The sequence below is a fragment of the Nomascus leucogenys genome, chromosome 8 (genome assembly GCF_006542625.1).
Source record: "Nomascus leucogenys isolate Asia chromosome 8, Asia_NLE_v1, whole genome shotgun sequence".
Lineage (NCBI taxonomy): Eukaryota > Metazoa > Chordata > Mammalia > Primates > Hylobatidae > Nomascus > Nomascus leucogenys.
Genome location: NC_044388.1, coordinates 4985995 through 5005497, shown reverse-complemented (window position 1 = coordinate 5005497; position 19503 = coordinate 4985995). Strand labels below are relative to the sequence as shown.

The 19503-nt window shown below is 35.4% G+C and overlaps 1 protein-coding gene across 3 annotated transcripts in view; it reads right to left on the bottom strand.

Annotated features, from left to right (window-relative positions):
• Window positions 1-19503, bottom strand: part of PLOD2 (procollagen-lysine,2-oxoglutarate 5-dioxygenase 2) — a 92665-nt gene that overhangs the window by 18577 nt on the left and 54585 nt on the right. For all 3 annotated transcript variants that reach the window (XM_012508568.2, XM_003265353.3, XM_030816695.1), the window contains 4 exons: window positions 14635-14698; window positions 13123-13220; window positions 4167-4268; window positions 949-1074 (listed from right to left, as the gene is read on the bottom strand). In XM_012508568.2, the coding sequence (XP_012364022.1) occupies window positions 949-1074; window positions 4167-4268; window positions 13123-13220; window positions 14635-14698 (390 nt within the window). The remainder of the gene's footprint in view (window positions 1-948; window positions 1075-4166; window positions 4269-13122; window positions 13221-14634; window positions 14699-19503) is intronic.

Sequence of the window (19503 nt, the reverse complement as noted above, 5' to 3'; positions counted from 1 at the left end):
CTTCTGCCATCAAGGATTTTAAGGCCCCATGAAAGCAGGGAAAATATAAATAAAAGACAATACATAAAAACAAAATACTTTAGTGAAAGTATATCTATTACAATATATTTTACAAAGCAAATGCTCAATTTTTCACCATTTTAAATCCATTTAAGCTAGTTTTCTGCAGTTAAAATATTCTCTGGACAATGTGAATGGTTAGCTGACATTTACATTAGAGTAAAAGAACAATGGTAAACAAACAGTATTAGGACAGAAGAGAGAAAATCCCACACTTCACAGCTATTGAGTTTTTCTAGACAATGTTAAATACCAATGGTTTTAGTAGACAAGAAATAACTGTAAAAATACTGAGGAAAAATATCTTCAAGTTTAGATAATATGTGGGAGGTATGTAGGAGGCTCTGAATATTTTTGAAGAAAATGACAGTATCAAAATCCTTTGGGGAATGACATGCCCTTGTGTGATTAATCAAAACAGTACTCTTTTTTTTTTTTTTAATTATTATACTTTAGGTTTTAGGGTACATGTGCACAATATGCTGTTATCTGAAAACTGCTTCAAGTTCTTGTGATATGTTATTGTCTTAAATCACAAACAATTTAATGACCAATTCTATAGAAGAAAGTACCAGAACTAACCCAAAGGCAAAGGGATTTAAGGCCCTTTGAATCTCCTTGATTATATATTAATTTAAGCTATATGATGATGGCCAATATTCAGCCATTTTTGATCTACAGAAACTGGCAGTTTCATGTGGCTCATATCAATATTGTGGTGCTAGTCTCCAGACTCTAAAATCCTTAGGTCCTAAAAACGCAGGGCTGTAATTACTCCAAAAATCCTCCACCGAACTTAACCCAATCAATTTTATTAGACATAAATAACAGTTCCAAAAAAGACCAAAAATAGTTTTGACGTAAAATATTCATTTCTCAAATACTTACTTTGTTATGAATAAAAAGTTTAAGTGCTTCTTTTGGGTAATCCAGTGCCAACAATATGTCCAGAAACCGAGGTAGGAAAGGGGTTGGTTGCTCAATAAAAACACCTATTGTTACGTTTGGATGGACCTTTGTTTTACAGCAAACATAAAAATAAAATTATCATTAGTATGGTTTTATTTTAAATTTTATTCAAATCTTAATCAGCATGACATAAAAAATACTAGAATACCAATTCAACATAATCTGCTAAATTTGAATCGCCCCATGGCAGTTCTCTAACACTTGAAACAAATTTTTGTGGGCCCCCCATCAAAGTGATTTTACTGAATCCCATCTTGGTTATAAGTTAGGTTTAAAGATGAAATTGCCATATTTATTACATGAATGTAATTCATGGTACTGCCTACACTACTAGTCAATGCTTCCTTTAAAATAGCCCTTGCAGAAACTTCTTCACATCTGAAAGCTATTTTGAAAGCTTCCTCTAAGAAACCAAATACTAATTGTGTTTCTCTTTTTGTTTCCACAGCTTAAAGTTCAGGGCTTAATTTTGAGCACAAAAAAAGCAATCATGGGAGACCTGAGACTTTACCCTTTTATTTCCTTTCATTATTATATTATGTATAAGGAGAGCTATTTTCTTTCATTAATATTAATATATCTTATCATAATGTATATATTTTAATATATTTTCTTAAGTTCTCTTTAGATATGTTTTGGTGTGGAGTGTATCCTTCATTAATCGCACAAACAATTCTGAAACAGCCATTATACATTCCAATGCACATGATGGGCAATATTTAGCAAAATGAATGAAAGTTCCTGGCTTGAAAGACTTACAAGTATATGGGGAAGACAGAAACATAAGTAAACACCCATGTAACTGTGTCATGACCAGAAATCTATGGAAGACTTGTTTATAATGTCTTACTAAAGCCATGTCTTAAAGTCTGAACAAAAGAATTACAAATATTTTTAAATACCTTATACACTAAGTGCTGAATTAGCAACCTTCATCCATTTTTTCACACATGGTACCTCACACATTCCTCCATTATCTGTATAATAACATATGCTCGCATAAAAGTACACCTTGTACACTATCATATTTCTTCATCTATTCATTCACTTGCCCAAGTATTTATTATTAAATGAATAAACAAATACAAAGAACACAACATATCTACTCTCTAGTAGTTCTCGATTTAATAGGAAAAATAATTTTAAAAGTAGGTCATAACTCTCCGTTATCAAATGAGATGATGCATTTCATTTAATTTTCACAAAAGCCTTAGAGGTTATTTTCCCAAATATGCACATGAGGAAAATGAGATTTAGAGAAATTTAAGTAACCCAGAACACATATATTTGAGGGTAAAGTGCTGGGTTTCAATCCACTACATCACCACTATTAACCTAAGTTCATGTTTATGTAACAACAACAGTGTAACAGTTAACATTTATTGAAGACTGACCACTTCGTACATGTATACTAAATTTATACAAATATCATTTATATATTTGTTATATATATTCATATATATATGTGTGTGCAAAATTTCATTTAACATTCCTACCAACACTCTTAGATAGTCACTATGACTTTACATATAAAGAAACTTGCCTATGGCCCACATCTAACATTATGATAGGCTTGGGATTTAATTACCTACACAATTTTAATTTTTATGTTCCTATTGAAAAATAGCTGTATATAGCACGTAATTTTATTGTGCATAATGGAATGAATAGTTTTCCTTTCTATCGAATTTTAACAAGCTGTAAGACAAAATAGCTTAAGTATTAAATTACATACTCCTACATGCAAGAAGAAAAAATGTCAATATAAATATTTTTCTATCTTTGCACCAGAAAGTTTATATAAAAGGAAACAAAACAGATAAAAAGTATTAACTCGCCCTCCAGAAGACAGCACTACTTTCAGCAAAAAAAGATCAGGATAAATTTTTAAACATCTTCATGATGCAGCTTCATTCAGAAATATTCTGGCATTCTTTCCAGATAGGAAACAGTTTGCTATCTGAAAGACTGGCCAAAAACCTTACTTTCAAGTAAAATAGGACTCTATTCATAAGCTCCTACATGTACACAAGTTACTCTTTATACTCCTTTCAGACAATGATAAGAATAGAAACTATTTAATTCAGGAGCTTGAACACATTACAGTAAAAGTATTTTGCATTTGCAGGGGTTCAGGAGTTAGTAGTACTATATTCCTAAGAGCTTTATTTTTGCCTATATTGCTTCTACATTTCTGGCTGCTGTAGGTACTCAATGAACTTACGGTGAATGAAGGAAAAAATCAGTCTTAATGGCAAAATAACTCCCTAGAATCAGCGCTTCATACATATAATCTTCCAAGTTATGTGAGCAATTTTTTGGAGGAAAAATGTTATAGTAGGTATCAGCTCTGGCTGATGTTAGAACAAAGATACATAAAAATGTTTTATAGATTAATGATGAATATTTTCAACTCTTTGTTCACTCTCAAAACATGAATGATAAAATATAACTATAACTATCTATGAAATACATACAAGTAGCACCATGCCTAGAATATACACATCACACAGGTAAAAATGCACAGTGTCAAGAACATAGAGTAGTCTGGAGCCAGACTCCCTATATTCAAATCCCAACCCCAACACTTAAAATTGTGCACCCTTAAACACATTACTTAAATTTATGCACCTCAGTTTTCTCATCTGTAAAACTGAGTCAATTGTACTACCTGCTTTAGGAGTTTTGTGAAGTTTAAATGAGTTATTATATGTAAAGTAGTTAGAACAGTCATTTGTTATATAATCAGGTAGTATTAATTGTTACATACCAATTTTGAAAATCCAGCACAGATAAAATTAGTCAATAAAAATGCTTCAGCCTTGTAATGATTTTTTCTCAATGCTTTGACTAAGCTAACAGACTAAACACAAGAGCATGCAATCGTAGTAAGCTATTAAATATTAACCACAGGACTCTTTCATTGGGTTCAATTATTAGCTTGTTTTTCTTTCGAAAAACAATTCTGAAACACAAATCTAGCAAATGGCTGAAACATCATGTTTTAACACTATATCCCCGTTATCTATCATGAAATCAAAACTATAAAATAATTTGCCTTTTTTCCTATAAATCACAGTATTTCATGACAATGTACTTTCTATTACTACATTTCACACATAATCAATTCCACTTACATCTACTGCAGACAAGTCGACTGTATCAAATTCACAAAGAGTGCAGCCATTATCCTGTGTCCATGAATTGGGTACATAGTTTCCAAAATAATTCAGGAGAATCTTGTAAATGAAGGAAAAGGTTATTAATGAAAGCAGGCCTCTCATCAATGTGGTTTCATTCTATAATCATCTAATTTAAAAGCATGTTTTCTGCAGCAGGTATATTCCTTTAGTAATTCTACTAATATATCATCTGTAGGTGCACACTGAATAGTTTTCTCCAGAATACGAATTGTAAAGCAGGACAAAGTATGTCTAGAAATGTCAAGAAAAGTCTTATAAATCATAAAGGTCATTTTATTTCTTATTATATTAGATATAATACTGGAAAGGATGATCAAAAAAGAAAAAGCAAACAATGAAATAGAGTTTTAAATGGGCTAGTGAGACTTATTAGGAAAAATACAAATAGGAGTCACATGAACAGTAATTTAGTAATAAGATAAACCTGTTTAAAGGCTGAGCACAGACACCTACAGTAAATAGGGCAGTAGTAATGTGACCTCTAACTAACACAACGCCACACAAAATAAATACTAAGTAAGCTTTGTCACCAAAAGACACTAAGTTCTTCCAGGAAACTATGCTATTATACGCTAAGCTTCTGGGCTGTGATTCAGGGGTACTGATTCAGGAAAAGACAGCTTGCAGATCAAAACAGATCTAGGGCAACCCCTAATAACAGTCACCTGACAAATCCTAGTGACAGTAAGCTAAAGTACAATATTATTTCTCTACCCATGTTCTTTCAGATCTCTCTGAGGATCCCCTTTGTGAGGTATCTGTCCTTAAACAGATATTGGCATTCATTTTAACTGTAAAAAAAAAAAAAAAAAAAATCTGTGCTCTTCTGTGTGTTTTGGGGAGGGGTGGTGTGAGGGAAGAAAGATAGGTGACGGAGGTAGACACACTTAAGATTTGCTCTGAACCCTCAAACAAAATTTTTAATATCCTTAGAATTTGAACATGTTAGGGAAAATCCTGCTGAGTAAATAGTAAGTGAAATTACTACATCTTCTGCAATTTTAATACCCAGTAGTGGTATGAGCATTTATATTAATAGGTTTTTTAAATTTTCTTTCCACAAACTATAATTTTGCCTCATGCTATTGAAAAGCACCTAAAATCCCTATTATGATTATATGATCAATAATTTTTCATTGGAAAGGTAAAATGAAATCAAAAGAAAAAAATCCATGTTAAACATGGGGATCAAAAAATGTAAGAAAGTGTCAACTAGAGTTTTCTAGCTTCTTAAAGTCCTGAAGGGGATGTTAAAGTGTGGAATACATGAAGTAGTTGGGTACCATTTTGCTAGATTCCTCTCAAATATTTGGGATCCTGTTGAAATATTCTTATCGTACTGAAACACTGAAACAAATACTGCTGAAACAAGAACTTTAAAATGGGAAAAACTTTGTGTTGTACAGATATTATAGATATCGCTACATTTAAACTCTACAGCAAAATTAGAAGACATGGACAAGTAAGCCATTCACATTTCTGGACTACAGGATAATTCAGGAAACAAATTACAAGGCAGGAAAGATGTAGTCATAATATTAATGACATTTCAAGAGTCAATGTGGTCATTTTAATGTGTCTTGATAATAAAAACAGAAATAAATATTTTACTGTTGTCAAATGACAAAGGCAGACATTAATCATTTGTTTTCTACAAAATATCATGGTTTTGAAGGAAAAATATCTATGTGGAAATGTATCCCCTATTTAGCATTATTTCTTAAAAAGATAAAGACTATGCAAGGGTGAAAAGCATAGTTTTGTTTAAAATATCCTGAGAAAAAGTTCTTTTAAAAGACAGAAAAAATTTCCCAAATATTTGGCCATATCTAAAATCTCCACTATACATAAAGACTGGTATTTCCATCATCTCAGAAATCTTATTAAAAATGTAAAATTTATTTCATGAGTTACTGATCAGTCTACTAGAATCCCTATATGAATATTAAAATGATCACTAGTTTTAAAATGTTAGAGCATAAAAGACAGCACTTTAGTTTTCAGAATTAAACCTGTCACTTTCCTACCTTCTGCTTTTTATCTCAATTTGTTTCCTAGATAACTAAGATTTTTAGAAACATTACTTTTGACTAGAAACTTCCCTCTTTTGGACCTCTCACCACACAGGCAGAGGTTTTCCACCATCACCACCCCCCATTTACATCTGTTTTCCTCATGAAAACTAGAGACATTTTTGCTGGCAGCTCTAGACGGTGCAGAAGGCTGTTTATGCAGTTAGGCTGCTCTGGGCACTCTTAGGCTACTAGGTGATAGTATTTTCCTGATTCTTCTTTCACAATATCAAAATGTTTCCAAGTATGATGTCACTTTCATTGACAGAGAAACTTTTCCACCCAAATCCTTTCTCTTTCTTCCTTTTAAAAATCATATCCAATTATTCCAGGTCACAGTGACCCAAGTACTACAGTTTTTATGCACAAAATTAACATCTCTATTTTTATTACAAATCAAATTAGTTTCAGAAATGAGTTATGTTCATGTGTAGATCAGGTGATTAGCTCTTCCCGTTTATCTTTTGTAATCAATGTGCAAAAATTGCAAGCATTCCTATACACCAATAATAGACAGAGAGCCAAATTATGAGTGAACTCCCATTCACAACTGCTACAAAGAAAATAAAATACCTAGGAATACAACATACGAGGGACGTGAAGGACCTCTTCAAGGAGAATTACAAACCACTGCTCAAGGAAATAAGAGAGAACACAAATGAATGGAAAAACATTCCATGCTCATAATATCGAGAAAATGGCCAAACTGTCCAAAGTAATTTATAGATTCAATGCTATTCCCATCAAGCTACCATTGACTTTATTTGCAGAACTAGAAAAAACTACTTTAAATTTCATATGGAACCAAAAAACAGCCCGTATAGCCAAGACAATCCTAAGCAAAAAGAACAAAGCTGGAGGCATCATGCTACCTGACTTCAAACTATACTACAAGGCTAGAGTAACCAAAACAGCATGGTACTGGTAACAAAACAGATATATAGACCAATGGAACAGAAAAGAGGCCTCAGAAATAACACCACACATCTACAACCATCTGATCTTCGACAAACCTGACAAAAACAAGCAATGGGGAAAGGATTCCCTATTTAATAAATAGTGCTGGGAAAACTGGCTAGCCATATGCAGAAAACAGAAACTGGACCTCTTCCTTACACCTTACAAAAAATCCACTCAAGATGGATTAAAGGCAAACCTAAAACCTACAACTATAAAAACCCTAAAATAAAACCTAGGCAATACCATTCAGGACATAGGCATGGGCAAAGACTTCATGACTAAAACACCAGAAGCAATTGCAACAAACGCCAAAATTGACAAATGGGATCTAATTAAACCACAGTACTTCTGCTCTGCAAAAGAAACTATCATCAGAGTGAACAGGCAACCTACAGAATGGGAAAAAATTTTTGCAATCTATCCATCCAATATCCAGAATCTACAAGGAACTTAAACAAATTTACAAGGAAAAAAAAACAAACCACTCCATCAAAAAGTGGGCAAAGGATATCAACAGATACTTCTCAAAAGAAGACATTCATGTGCCCAACAAACATATGAAAAAAAGCTCATCATCACTGGTCATCAGAGAAATGCAAATCAAAACCACAATGAGATACCATCTCATGCCAGTCAGAATGGCAATCACTAAAGTCTGGAAATAACGGATGCGGGTGAGGATACGGAGAAATAGGAATGCTTTTACACTGCTTGTGGGGGTGTAAATTATTTCAACCATTGTGGAAGACAGTGTAGTGATTCCTCAAGGATCTAGAACCAGAAATACCATTTGACCCAGTAATCTCATTACAGGGTATATATCCAAAGGACTATAAGTCATTCTACTATAAAGACATATGCACGTGTATGTTTATTGCAGCACTATTTACAATAGCAAAGACTTGGAATCAACCCAAATGCCCATCAATGATAGACTGGATAAAGAAAATGTGGCATATATACACCATGAAATACTACGCAGCCATGGAAAAGAACGAGTTCATGTCCTTTGCAGGGACAAGGATGAAGCTGGAAACCATCATCCTCACCAAACTAACACAGAAACAGGAAAACAAACACTGCATGTTCTCACTCATAAGTGGGAGCTGAACAATGAGAACTCATGGACACAGGGAGGGGAACATCACACACTGGGGCCTGTTGGGGGGTGGAGGGAAAAGGGAGGGAGAGCATTAGGACAAATACGTAATGCATGCAGAGTTAAAAACCTAGATGACGGATTGACAGGTGCAGCAAACCACCACAGCACATGCATACCTATGTACAACAAACCTGCACATTCAGCACATGTATCCAAGAACTTAAAGTAAAATTTAAAAAAGCTACCAAATTCATAATTAAGATGTATAGTTTGATATTTAAAAGAAAAGGCTGAACATTAAAATACACATCTTATACATTACTAACGATAAATGGTTTCAAGAATAAAAAGTAAAGCTTCAAATTAGAAACCAGTTTCTATCTAAAAATTGATTCATATTAGATTTATACATACCAAGTATGAAAATAATTATTTAAAATACCTAAACATGTTTTAAATAAAATGTTAAGAAACACAAAATTGTTTACATACTACTATGAAAACAAACGAAAATATAAATGTTTGTAGATATATACTGAGGAGACATAAAAACTGAAAGTAGCTATGAATTAAAACCATATGGGAGGGCAGTATAAATGATTTTTTAAATTATTTAAAATTGTTAAAATTATTTTTCTAATGGCATAAAATTTGGAGAAAGTAGGAAATAAGCTCATTTTATATATTTTAGTATTATCAACATACTATAATCACTTCACCACTTATAGATTATAAATATTTTTAATGAAAAAATTGCTTAAATGTTTAGTTCAATATTATGACTCAAAACCACTGTCATTATAAACATCCATTACTAAACAAAATAATAAGTAAAACTAACTTACAAAAAAGTCATACCAAAAAATCCTTCCACCTTTTATAAAGGTTAAAAAATATTTGTAATAATCAGCTTTCTTTCCCCATCAGCCTGGATAAGAAGAATATGTGACATACTCATTTGAATTTATTTAACTTTAACCTAATATTATAAAGTATTAGTGTTAGTTAAATGTTTACATATTCAAATTTTCTCAAGCTTTTGTATTATACCAAAAATATTTATAACAAAACTTCATATTTTATTGTCTAATAGAATAACAAAATGAACTAGATAACGATCATATCAGAGAAAACATAATAGGAGCATCACATAGCTTGAAATGCCAGAAACAGTGAACGCAAACTGAAAATGTTTCCAAGAAGACTTAATTTTCTTAGTACACCTAGGTCTTTCTAAATGATTAAGGATTAGTGCTCCTTTTCTTGTGATATGTCCTTTAGTCACTTTTTAAAGCTCCAGTCAGCATCAACCTGGAAATTTGGAAGGAATTGGTGATCACGTTGAAATCACTGAACATAAGGCCTTATCCATAATCACTAAATTCTCAGGACCAAAATCACTCATCAAAGACATTTAAATTTTTGAGACACAATCTTGCTTTGTCGCCCAGGCTGGAGTGCAGTGGCCCGATCTTGGCTGACTGCAACCTCTGTCTCCCAGGTTTAAGCGATTCTCATGCCTCAGCCTGCCAAGTAGCTGAGATTACAAGCACCTGCCTAATTTTTCTTTTTTTCTTGTATTTTTAGTAGAGACAGGGTTTCGCCATGCTGGCCAGTCTCGAACTCCTGGCCTCAAGTGATCTGCCCGCCTCAGCCTCCTAAAGTGACAAGAGGCGTGAACCACCGCACTGGCCTAAATTTGATTAAAATATTATATTACCAAGGAGGAACAGAACACTATGTACTTATAGGAAAAGTGGGGTTCTACCAGCTCTTGACTAACTGGCACTGACAGTATCACAGACAGCTAAAACAGTGAGTACACACACATAGTAAAGGGATTCATCTATCAAATTTGCCTAGGGAAAGTTACAGTGACCAAGAGTAATTTTTTTTTTTTTTTGAGACAGAGTTTTGCTCTTGTTGCCCAGGCTGGAGGATAACAGCGTGATCTTGGCTCACTGCAACCTCCGTCTCCCAGGTTGAAGCAATTCTGCCTCAGCCCTCTAAAGTAGCTGGGATTAAAGGCATGTGCCACCACCACCGGCTAATTTTGTATTTTTATTAGAGACGGGGTTTCACCATGTTGGTCAGGCTGGTCTTGAACTCCTGCCCTCAAGTGATCCACCCACCTAAGCCTTGCAAAGTGCTGGGATTACAGGTGTGAGCCACCGTGCCCCGCCGACCAATAGTAATTTGATAACGCTTTTGCCCTGCCAGAAAATAATCTGCCTCACTACTCCCAAGAATAATGCTAGGTCATTATATTATTGACTCTAACATTCAATTAAGATTTGTTGAAAGCGTAGTATTTGCTACACATGTGCTGGACCCTGGGGAAACAAAAGTAAACAAGACAGATAAGATTCTGTAATTCCTAGACCAAAGGCCTAGTAACAGAGACCAGAAAACAGGCAAATACCATTCCTGTCCAGTGTGTGATATGTACTGTAACAGAAGTACTTGCAGATATTACAAAAACATACAAGAGACCCGTAAAGTAAAGACTACACTGACACCTAAAAGATAAGGAGGACTTAGCAGGCAGAGATGCAGCAGGTGGGAATTAGGGGGAGAGGATTCCCGGATATATAAAAAGCATGTACAGAAGACTTGCAGACACAGCAACATGAAACTTCTGCAAAGTTGAAAGTAATGTAGTATTGCTGAGCGGAGAGGGAGAAAGGAGAAGAAATTGAATGCGAAGAGGGTGTGAATGTGTAGTGTTGGGAGTGGGAGAATGAATGCAGTGGTAGATTGGAGGCCACTAAGTCAGGAGCAAAATAAAGGGCCTTGTAAGACAAGTTGAGGATTTTCAACTTCATACCTAAGTTCACAGAAAATCATTATATAGGTGAGTAGAGTGACAGGGTTTCTGCTTTGGCAGAATACTCTAGCTCCAGGCTGCTGGGGGTGTGATTGCTACTAGAGGGAGGTTGCAGGTGGCCTGAACTAAGAAAGTTGCTATGGCCACTGAGAAAATTAGATAAAACCAGCATGCACAGGAGTTAGAACAGAGGGCTTTTGGAGTGGGAAGTGCCTAGAGCCAAAACAAAACCCAGGTTCTGGTTAACCACTGGCTTATATGGGAAGGTAATGCTGCAAGTCTTAATCTCTGGGTATATGTAACACAGAGATCTACCACTTGAGTATTCTGACCTAGAGCTTAGGAAAGACACAGGAGTTACAGCAAGGATTTGAAAACCACCAGCACTGAGAGAATTCACTAATGAGGAAATGACTCAAATCACCCAACGATGTATATGGAAAAGAAAAGGAAGAGGCCTCAGGCCCCTGTGAACATTTACTAAAACAGTAAGGATGAAGGTCACTACATGCACACAAACTGAGTTGTAAAATATTAAAAATAAATATTTTGAAGAACAATAGAGATTGAAGAGGAAAGCCCAGAAATTAATAGACAATTTAATCGTGGAAGCAAAGGGAAGGAGCATTCAAGTAGGACCAAATGAGATCAACAAATTGTCAAATGCTGTCTTTAGGTGAAATAAAAATAAGGGCTGAACAATGTCCACTACTCAACAAAGATTTCACAACAGACCTTAACAGGAGCATTTCTTAGTGTGATGGGAAGAGGTGGAGTAGTGACAGCGAGTTATCTATATTTTAAGAAAGTTTGGCTGTGAAGGGGAGGAGAAAAGCCAGGTGCTGCCTGGAAGGCAGTGTGGATTGAAGAGGATGTTCTACCTTGTGTTGGCTTGGTTGGGTTTGGTTTGGTTTGGTTTGGTTTGTAAGATGGAGGAGACTTACGGGTCTTTAAAATGCTAATGAGGAGATGACAGAGCCGGGGAAACTGATTATAAGATAGAGACTGAAGGAGGGCACAAGATAAGAGATTGCTTTGTAGGAAGGCTGGAATGGGATGAAAACCAAAGGGGAAAGATTAACTAGAAGAGACGGGAATCTACTTCTTTCCGTTTGATGGAGCAGAATTTGCCAGCATGGGTTTTCCTTGCATTTCTTTCCATTCACATAGCTTTTCCTGGAATTCAGATCACTCACTCCTCTGGAACAGCAGCCCACACCCCCCAGCATTTTCTTCCCACAACAAAAATCTGTTAATCCCTTTTCTAGGTTCTTAAACCAGGCATTTCAGCATGTCAGAAGGTTGTTTTAAGCACAGTATTACTATATTTTTTAAATGCAATTTATGTTCCAGCTTGATTGGACCCAAGCAAAACAAACTTTTCATCTATAAATTTTGCAGTCAATAACATTTTTAGCAAGCTCAATTATACACATTTGAAACAGAAAGGCATCCAAAATTTTACTGGTCAAATTATGTCACTTTCATTAACTGTAGTTAATGAAATAAGAAAAAGAGGAAGCTTTCTGGCCATATTGTAATACCCCAATCTTAACAGTGTTGTTAACTTAGAAAACGGCAAGTCAGGTGAAACAAATGACCTCTTAATGTCCTGAGCAATTCCTAATGAGAAAGGATACCCACTATGAGAGAAATGTGGCTCACTCCCAAGTTAGTTGTTGTTATTTAATAAAACACCAAATGTGCTATAAATAGAATAAAAGGCTGTCACTCTGCTGAGGAAAAATCAGTTTGATTAATTAATTAGTATAAAACCAGATGATATACTGTGTAAAAGATGAAGTCTTTATTTTAGCACCAAAATAAAGTCTTTGAAAGAAATTTTTAAAAATAAAATAGATGACATTCCACATATCAATCCATAATCTATCTCCAAGAAATAGCCAAATAAAAGTAACTGTTACTTACCTTGGTGGGTCCATTTCCATTAATTGCCACTGGTAATGTTTCATAAAATGTATTCTTAGCTCTGGCTTTGCCATTTTCAAATTTTAAAACAACTTCATCTGGGTTAAAAAGAGAAAATAGGCTTTAGTAATTTAAAATATGTGTGTGTGTGTCTGTATTCGTGTGTCTGTGTGTGTATGTGTGTGTATCATCATTACAAAATTTCTCATGGATGTAATATTCCAAGTGCTACAACACTTCTAGTAACTTCATCTACTCCAAGTCAGCATATACCCAAAATGAAGGATGGCAGTGACAACAGATAGATACCAAACTCACTCCAACCTGGCACCAGTAAAGTGATTGAGGTGCTAAGCCAGTGAGCTGTCTGTCAGAATAATTCATCCTGCAATCCTGCCTTTGCCCCTTCATAGTAATGTTATTCTTGCCAAGTTAAATTAGTAACTCAGTTTAGTCATCTATCAAATGGTATCCATGCCTGTCTTTTAGGGTTATTATGAAGATAATAACAATATATGCATGGTGAGTAGAATATTGTCTGGCATAAGCAAGGGTTCTACAACTGGCTACCAATGATAATATTTCCAGTTCTTAAAAATCAGACTTAGCACATTAATCAAGATAAAACTCAAGTCAGAGGGGAGCAGAACCATCTTCTTAAACTTTCCTGAGCACTCCAACTAAACATTTTGCACTGTGGGAATCTCTTTTTTTTTTTTTTAGAGACTGGGTCTCACTTTCTGGCCCAGGCTGGAGTGCAAGGACACGATCACCGGTCATTGCAGCCTCGAACTCCCGGGATCAAGCAATCCTCAGCCTCTCATATAGCTGGGATTATAGGCACGCACCACCATGCCTGACTAGATTTTAAGAATCTTTTTACTAAATGAACTGACTTGAAGTATTGATTGAATTGCAATATACTCTCAATTTTTATACGTATATTTTAAAGTATGTGTTAATAAATTATATTTTAAATTTTACTGTATTGATTAGTTTTAATGTATTTTATCAAGATATTTGTATCTATAATACACAGGCACATATGCATATCCACATATGAGCATGTACACACACACACACACACACACACACACACACTCTTCCCCAGTCTCCCTGTCTAGTTGTCACCAGTTATCTTTCAGCTGGGTCAAAAGGATCTACTCTAATACTCTGGGTAATTCATGATACAAAGAATTTCACTAGAAAATGTGTAACAATAAAGTGTAATTAACTCATAAACTTATCTAAAGTTCCCAAATGGTGAGACACTAAATTTTAAGTTACCTAAAGCCAGAAGCTTATCTTTTTTACACTAGTCATAGGAAATGATTTTAATTTAATGTACTGACGTTAAGTTCAAGTTTAGTATTTTTGTTAAATTACAATAATTACAATATTTACACTGTCAACCTTAGTCACAGCCCCCAAATGGACATAACAAAGGAAAGATAGTTGAAAACACAGGTGTTTGTTCGTATACTTAAGCAATCTGGTATTTAGGAAGCATACCTACAGCTCCATTTAAGGTCTGGAAAATTTTGCATTTGTGATCCAATGTGATGTTAATAGCTTCCTAAAACATAAGAATAGAAATGATATTGAAAATGACAACAAAAACAGCAAACATTCCTATCATATTAATATAGTTTGTTCTTTGAGGGGATTTAAAGTTTAATATTCTTATATCTTAAGTGTCTAATCAAAATATTTAGATGACTAAAGTATTTAGCTAAAACGTAGAAACTGCGATAGTTGCAACTCATTGCAAAATACACTTAAAGAAAATCTTGTTTCCTAATGACAGCAACTACAAACACACAAGTAACTTTTATATCTGTATCCAATATATATAGTAAATTTATTAAATATCAACTTATATTGGCAAATATAATAAAAGTATTCTCAAATTAGAAAATCATGCTTTACTGTACTCCAAAGTTTCACTCACATCAATTTCAGGAATATTCTCTCTAGGGCCTATGGAAGACTGCTTATTGTACCCAACATTCCCTCAACTCCCCAATAAGGGAACTCAGATTTCAGTAGCATACATCTGCTTAAAATAAAAAAACAGATTTTCCTTTGGGTATTATGAGTGGGCACATACATATGTTCTGATCAAAGTACAAGAAACTATTCGGTAAGACTTCTAGAAAGGCTACTTAAAGAGAGTGATGAAACTGAGATGGCCTGTTTTTATTACTGTGCCTCTCCTAGCTGCCCAGACTATGAATGCAATGACTGAAACTCAAGTAGCAATTTTAGACAAGGAAGTAAGATTAAAACTGGGAGCTATGGGCTAATGGTAGAGCAACAAAAGAGCTATCCCTCTTGACAGCATAAAGCCTCCCTAACAGCCTTGTGCCCCCTACCTCTTAATTACTTTTAATGCGACAGAAGGAAAAAAAAATAAAACATCTTTCTTATTTAGACCACTGCTATTTTGAGTTGCTTTATTGATTACAGTTTAAGTATTCTGATGAATAAAAGGCAAAGCCTGTGTCTATAACACAGTCCCGTGGATCCTCAGGCTCTAGCCTCTTAGGGATTTCATTATCATCTCTTTAAATCTTCAGGCTCCATATTCTCAAATATTTGAAATCCACAAATTGGCTATAAAGTCTCCTAAAAAGGATCACACCCATCCTTACAGGCTCTATCCACTCTGGGCCACCAAACACTTGAACAATGACCAGGGCTTTTGGCTTCAATGTTTTCTCAACATGCATAATCTCCAGGCTCCAAATCTCAGAGGAAGGTCTCTGTCCTCAAGGGTATCACAGGTAGTTTTCAAATTAGAAACTGTCTTTTGAGTGGCTTTATTCACATGCCATTTCAAACTACCAGAAAAGGTGTTCTTTCACAATTGTAGCCAATTAAACACATAAAGTCTATGTTATTATCATATGAAACAGAAAAACAGTCCAGATTTTGGTTTTCAGGTAACCAAGGATCCAGTCCCTACAATGTCACTGACTACGTGGTCTCAGTTTCTCTACTGATGAAGTGTGGACACAGAGTCCAGCCTCTAGCCTATCTAGGATCAAAGAAGCTCAGACAAGTACAAAGGGCTTTGCAAGGCTAAAGACTACCAATGAGAATACACTGCATTTTTTTAAACTGCAAAAGTTCACTCTGTTATCAAATGGCTTTGGTGTAGCTTATGAGAAAAAAATTATAGCTGCAAGATGGAGTGAATACAAGAATACACACTTCTAATGCTCTATATTAATAAATGACAGCTATTTATTCAAGAATATGAAAGAAGACATTCTCTAGAATCTTTAGGATTTCATTACTGTCCCTTTAAATCTCCAAGCTCAGAAGTTTTGATAATGTAACATATTCTGCTTCACTTAAGAATCTTAGTTTGGCTGGATATGAAATTCTGGGTTGAAAATTCTTTTCTTTAAGAATGTTGAATATTGGCCCCCACTCTCTTCTGGCTTGTAAAGTTTCTGCTGAGAGATCAGCTGTTAGTCTGATGGGCTTCCCTTTGTGGGTAACCCGACCTTTCTCTCTGGCTGCCCTTAACATTTTTTCCTTCATTTCAACTTTGGTGAATCTGACAATTATGTGTCTTGGAGTTGATCTTCTCGAGGAGTATCTTTGTGGCGTTCTCTGTATTTCCTGAATCTCAATGTTGGCCTGCCTTGCTAGATTGGTGAAGTTCTCCTGGATAATATCTTGCAGAGTGTTTTCCAACTTGGTTCCATTCTCCCTGTCACTTTCAGGTACACCAATCAGACGTAGGTTTGGTCTTTTCACATAGTCCCATATTTCTTGGAGGCTTTGTTCGTTTCTTTTTATTCTTTTTTCTCTAAACTCCCCTTCTCACTTCATTTCATTCATTTCATCTTCCATCACTGATACTCTTTCTTCCAGTTGATCACAACAGCTACTGAGGCTTCTGCATTCTTCACGTAGTTCTCGAAACTTGGCTTTCAGCTCCATCAGCTCCTTCAAGCACTTCTCTGCAATGGTTATTTTAGTTATACATTCGTCTAATAATACTTTACAGACAAGCAAATGATCAGAAATTTTGTCACCACCAGGCCTGTCCTAAAAGAGCTCCTGAAGGAAGCACTAAACATGGAAAGGAACAACTGGTACCAGCCACTGCAAAAACATGCCAAACTGTAAAGACCATTGAGGCTAGGAAGAAACTACATCAACTAACGAGCAAAATAACCAACTAACATCATAATGACAGGATCAAATTCACACATAACAATATTAACTTTAAATGTAAATGGGATAAATGCTCCAATTAAAAGACACAGACTGGCAAACTGGATAAGGAGTCAAGACCCATGAGTGTGCTGTATTCAGGAAACCCATCTCACATGCAGAGACACACATAGACTCAAAATAAAGGGATGGAGGAAGATCTACCAAGCAAATGGAAAACAAAAAAAGGCAGGGGTTGCAATCCTAGTCTCTGATAAAATAGACTTTAAACCAACAAAGATCAAAAGAGACAAAGAAGGCCATTACATAATGGTAAAGGGATCAATTCAACAAGAAGAGCTAACTATCCTAAATATATATGCACCCAATAAGGGAGCACCCAGATTCATAAAGCAAGTCCTGAGTGACCTACAAAGAGACTTAGACACCCACACAATAATAATGGGAGATTTTAACACCCCACTGTCAACATTAGACAGATCAATGAGACAGAAAGTTAACAAGGATACCTAGGAATTGAACTCGGCTCTGCACCAAGCGGACCTAATAGATATCTACAGAACTCTCCACCATAAATCAACAGAATATACATTTTTTTCAGCACCACACCACACCTATTCCAAAATTGACCACATAGTTGGAAGTAAAGCTCTCCTCAGCAAATGTAAAAGAACAGAAATTATAACAAACTGTCTCTCAGACCACAGTGCAATCAAACTAGAACTCAGGATTAAGAAACTCACTCAAAACCGCTCAACTACATGGAAACTGAACAACCTGCTCCTGAATGACTATTGGGTACATAACGAAATGAAGGCAGAAATAAAGATGTTCTTTGAAACCAACGAGAACAAAGACACAACATACCAGAATCTCTGGGACACATTCAAAGCAGTGTGTAGAGGGAAATTTATAGCACTAAATGCCCACAAGAGAAAGCAGGAAAGATCCTAAATTGACACCCTAACAGCACAATTAAAAGAACTAGAAATGCAAGAGCAAACACATTCAAAAGCTAGCAGAAGGCTAGAAATAACTAAAATCAGAGCAGAACCGAAGGAAATAGAGACACAAAAAATCCTTCAAAAATTTAATGAATCCAGGAGCTGGTTTTTTGAAAAGATCAACAAAATTGATAGACCACTGGCAAGACTAATAAAGAAGAAAAGAGAGAAGAATCAAACAGACGCAATAAAAAATGATAAAGGGGATATCACCACCAATCCCACAGAAATACAATCTTCCATCAGAGAATACTACAAACACCTCTACGCAAATAAACCAGAAAACCTAGAAGAAATGGATAAATTCCTTGACACATACACCCTCCCAAGACTAAACCAGGAAGAAGTTGAATCTCTGAATAGACCAGTAACAGGCTCTGAAATTGTGGCAATAATCAATAGCTTACCAACCAAAAAGAGTCCAGGACCTGATGGATTCACAGCAGAATTCTACCAGAGGTACAAGGAGGAACTGGTACCATTCCTTCTGAAACTATTCCAATCGATAGAAAAAGAGGGAATCCTCCCTAACACATTTTATGAGGCCAGCATCATCCTGATACCAAAGCCTGGCAGAGACATAACCAAAAAAGAGAATTTCAGACCAATACCCTTGATGAACATTGATGCAAGAATCCTCAATAAAATACTGGCAAACCAAATCCAGCAGCACATCAAAAACTTATCCACCATGATCAAGTGGGCTTCATCCCTGGGATGCAAGGCTGGTTCAACATACACAAATCAATAAATGTAATCCAGCATATAAACAGAACCAAAGACAAAAACCACATGATTATCTCAATAGATGCAGAAAAGGCTTTTGACAAAATTCAATAATGCTTCATGCTAAAAACTCTCAATAAATTAGGTATTGATGGGATGTATCTCAAAATAGTAAGAGCTATCTATGACAAACTCACAGCCAATATCATACTGAATGGGCAAAAACTGGAAGCATTCCCTTTGAAAACTGGCACAAGACAGGGATGCCCTCTCTCACCACTCCTATTCAACATAGTGTTGGAAGTTCTGGCCAGGGCAATCAGGCAGGAGAAGGAAATAAAGGGTATTCAATTAGGAAAAGAGGAAGTCAAATTGTCCCTGTTTGCAGATTACATGATTGTATATTTAGAAAACCCCATTGTCTCAGCCCAAAATCTCCTTAAGCTGATTAGCAACT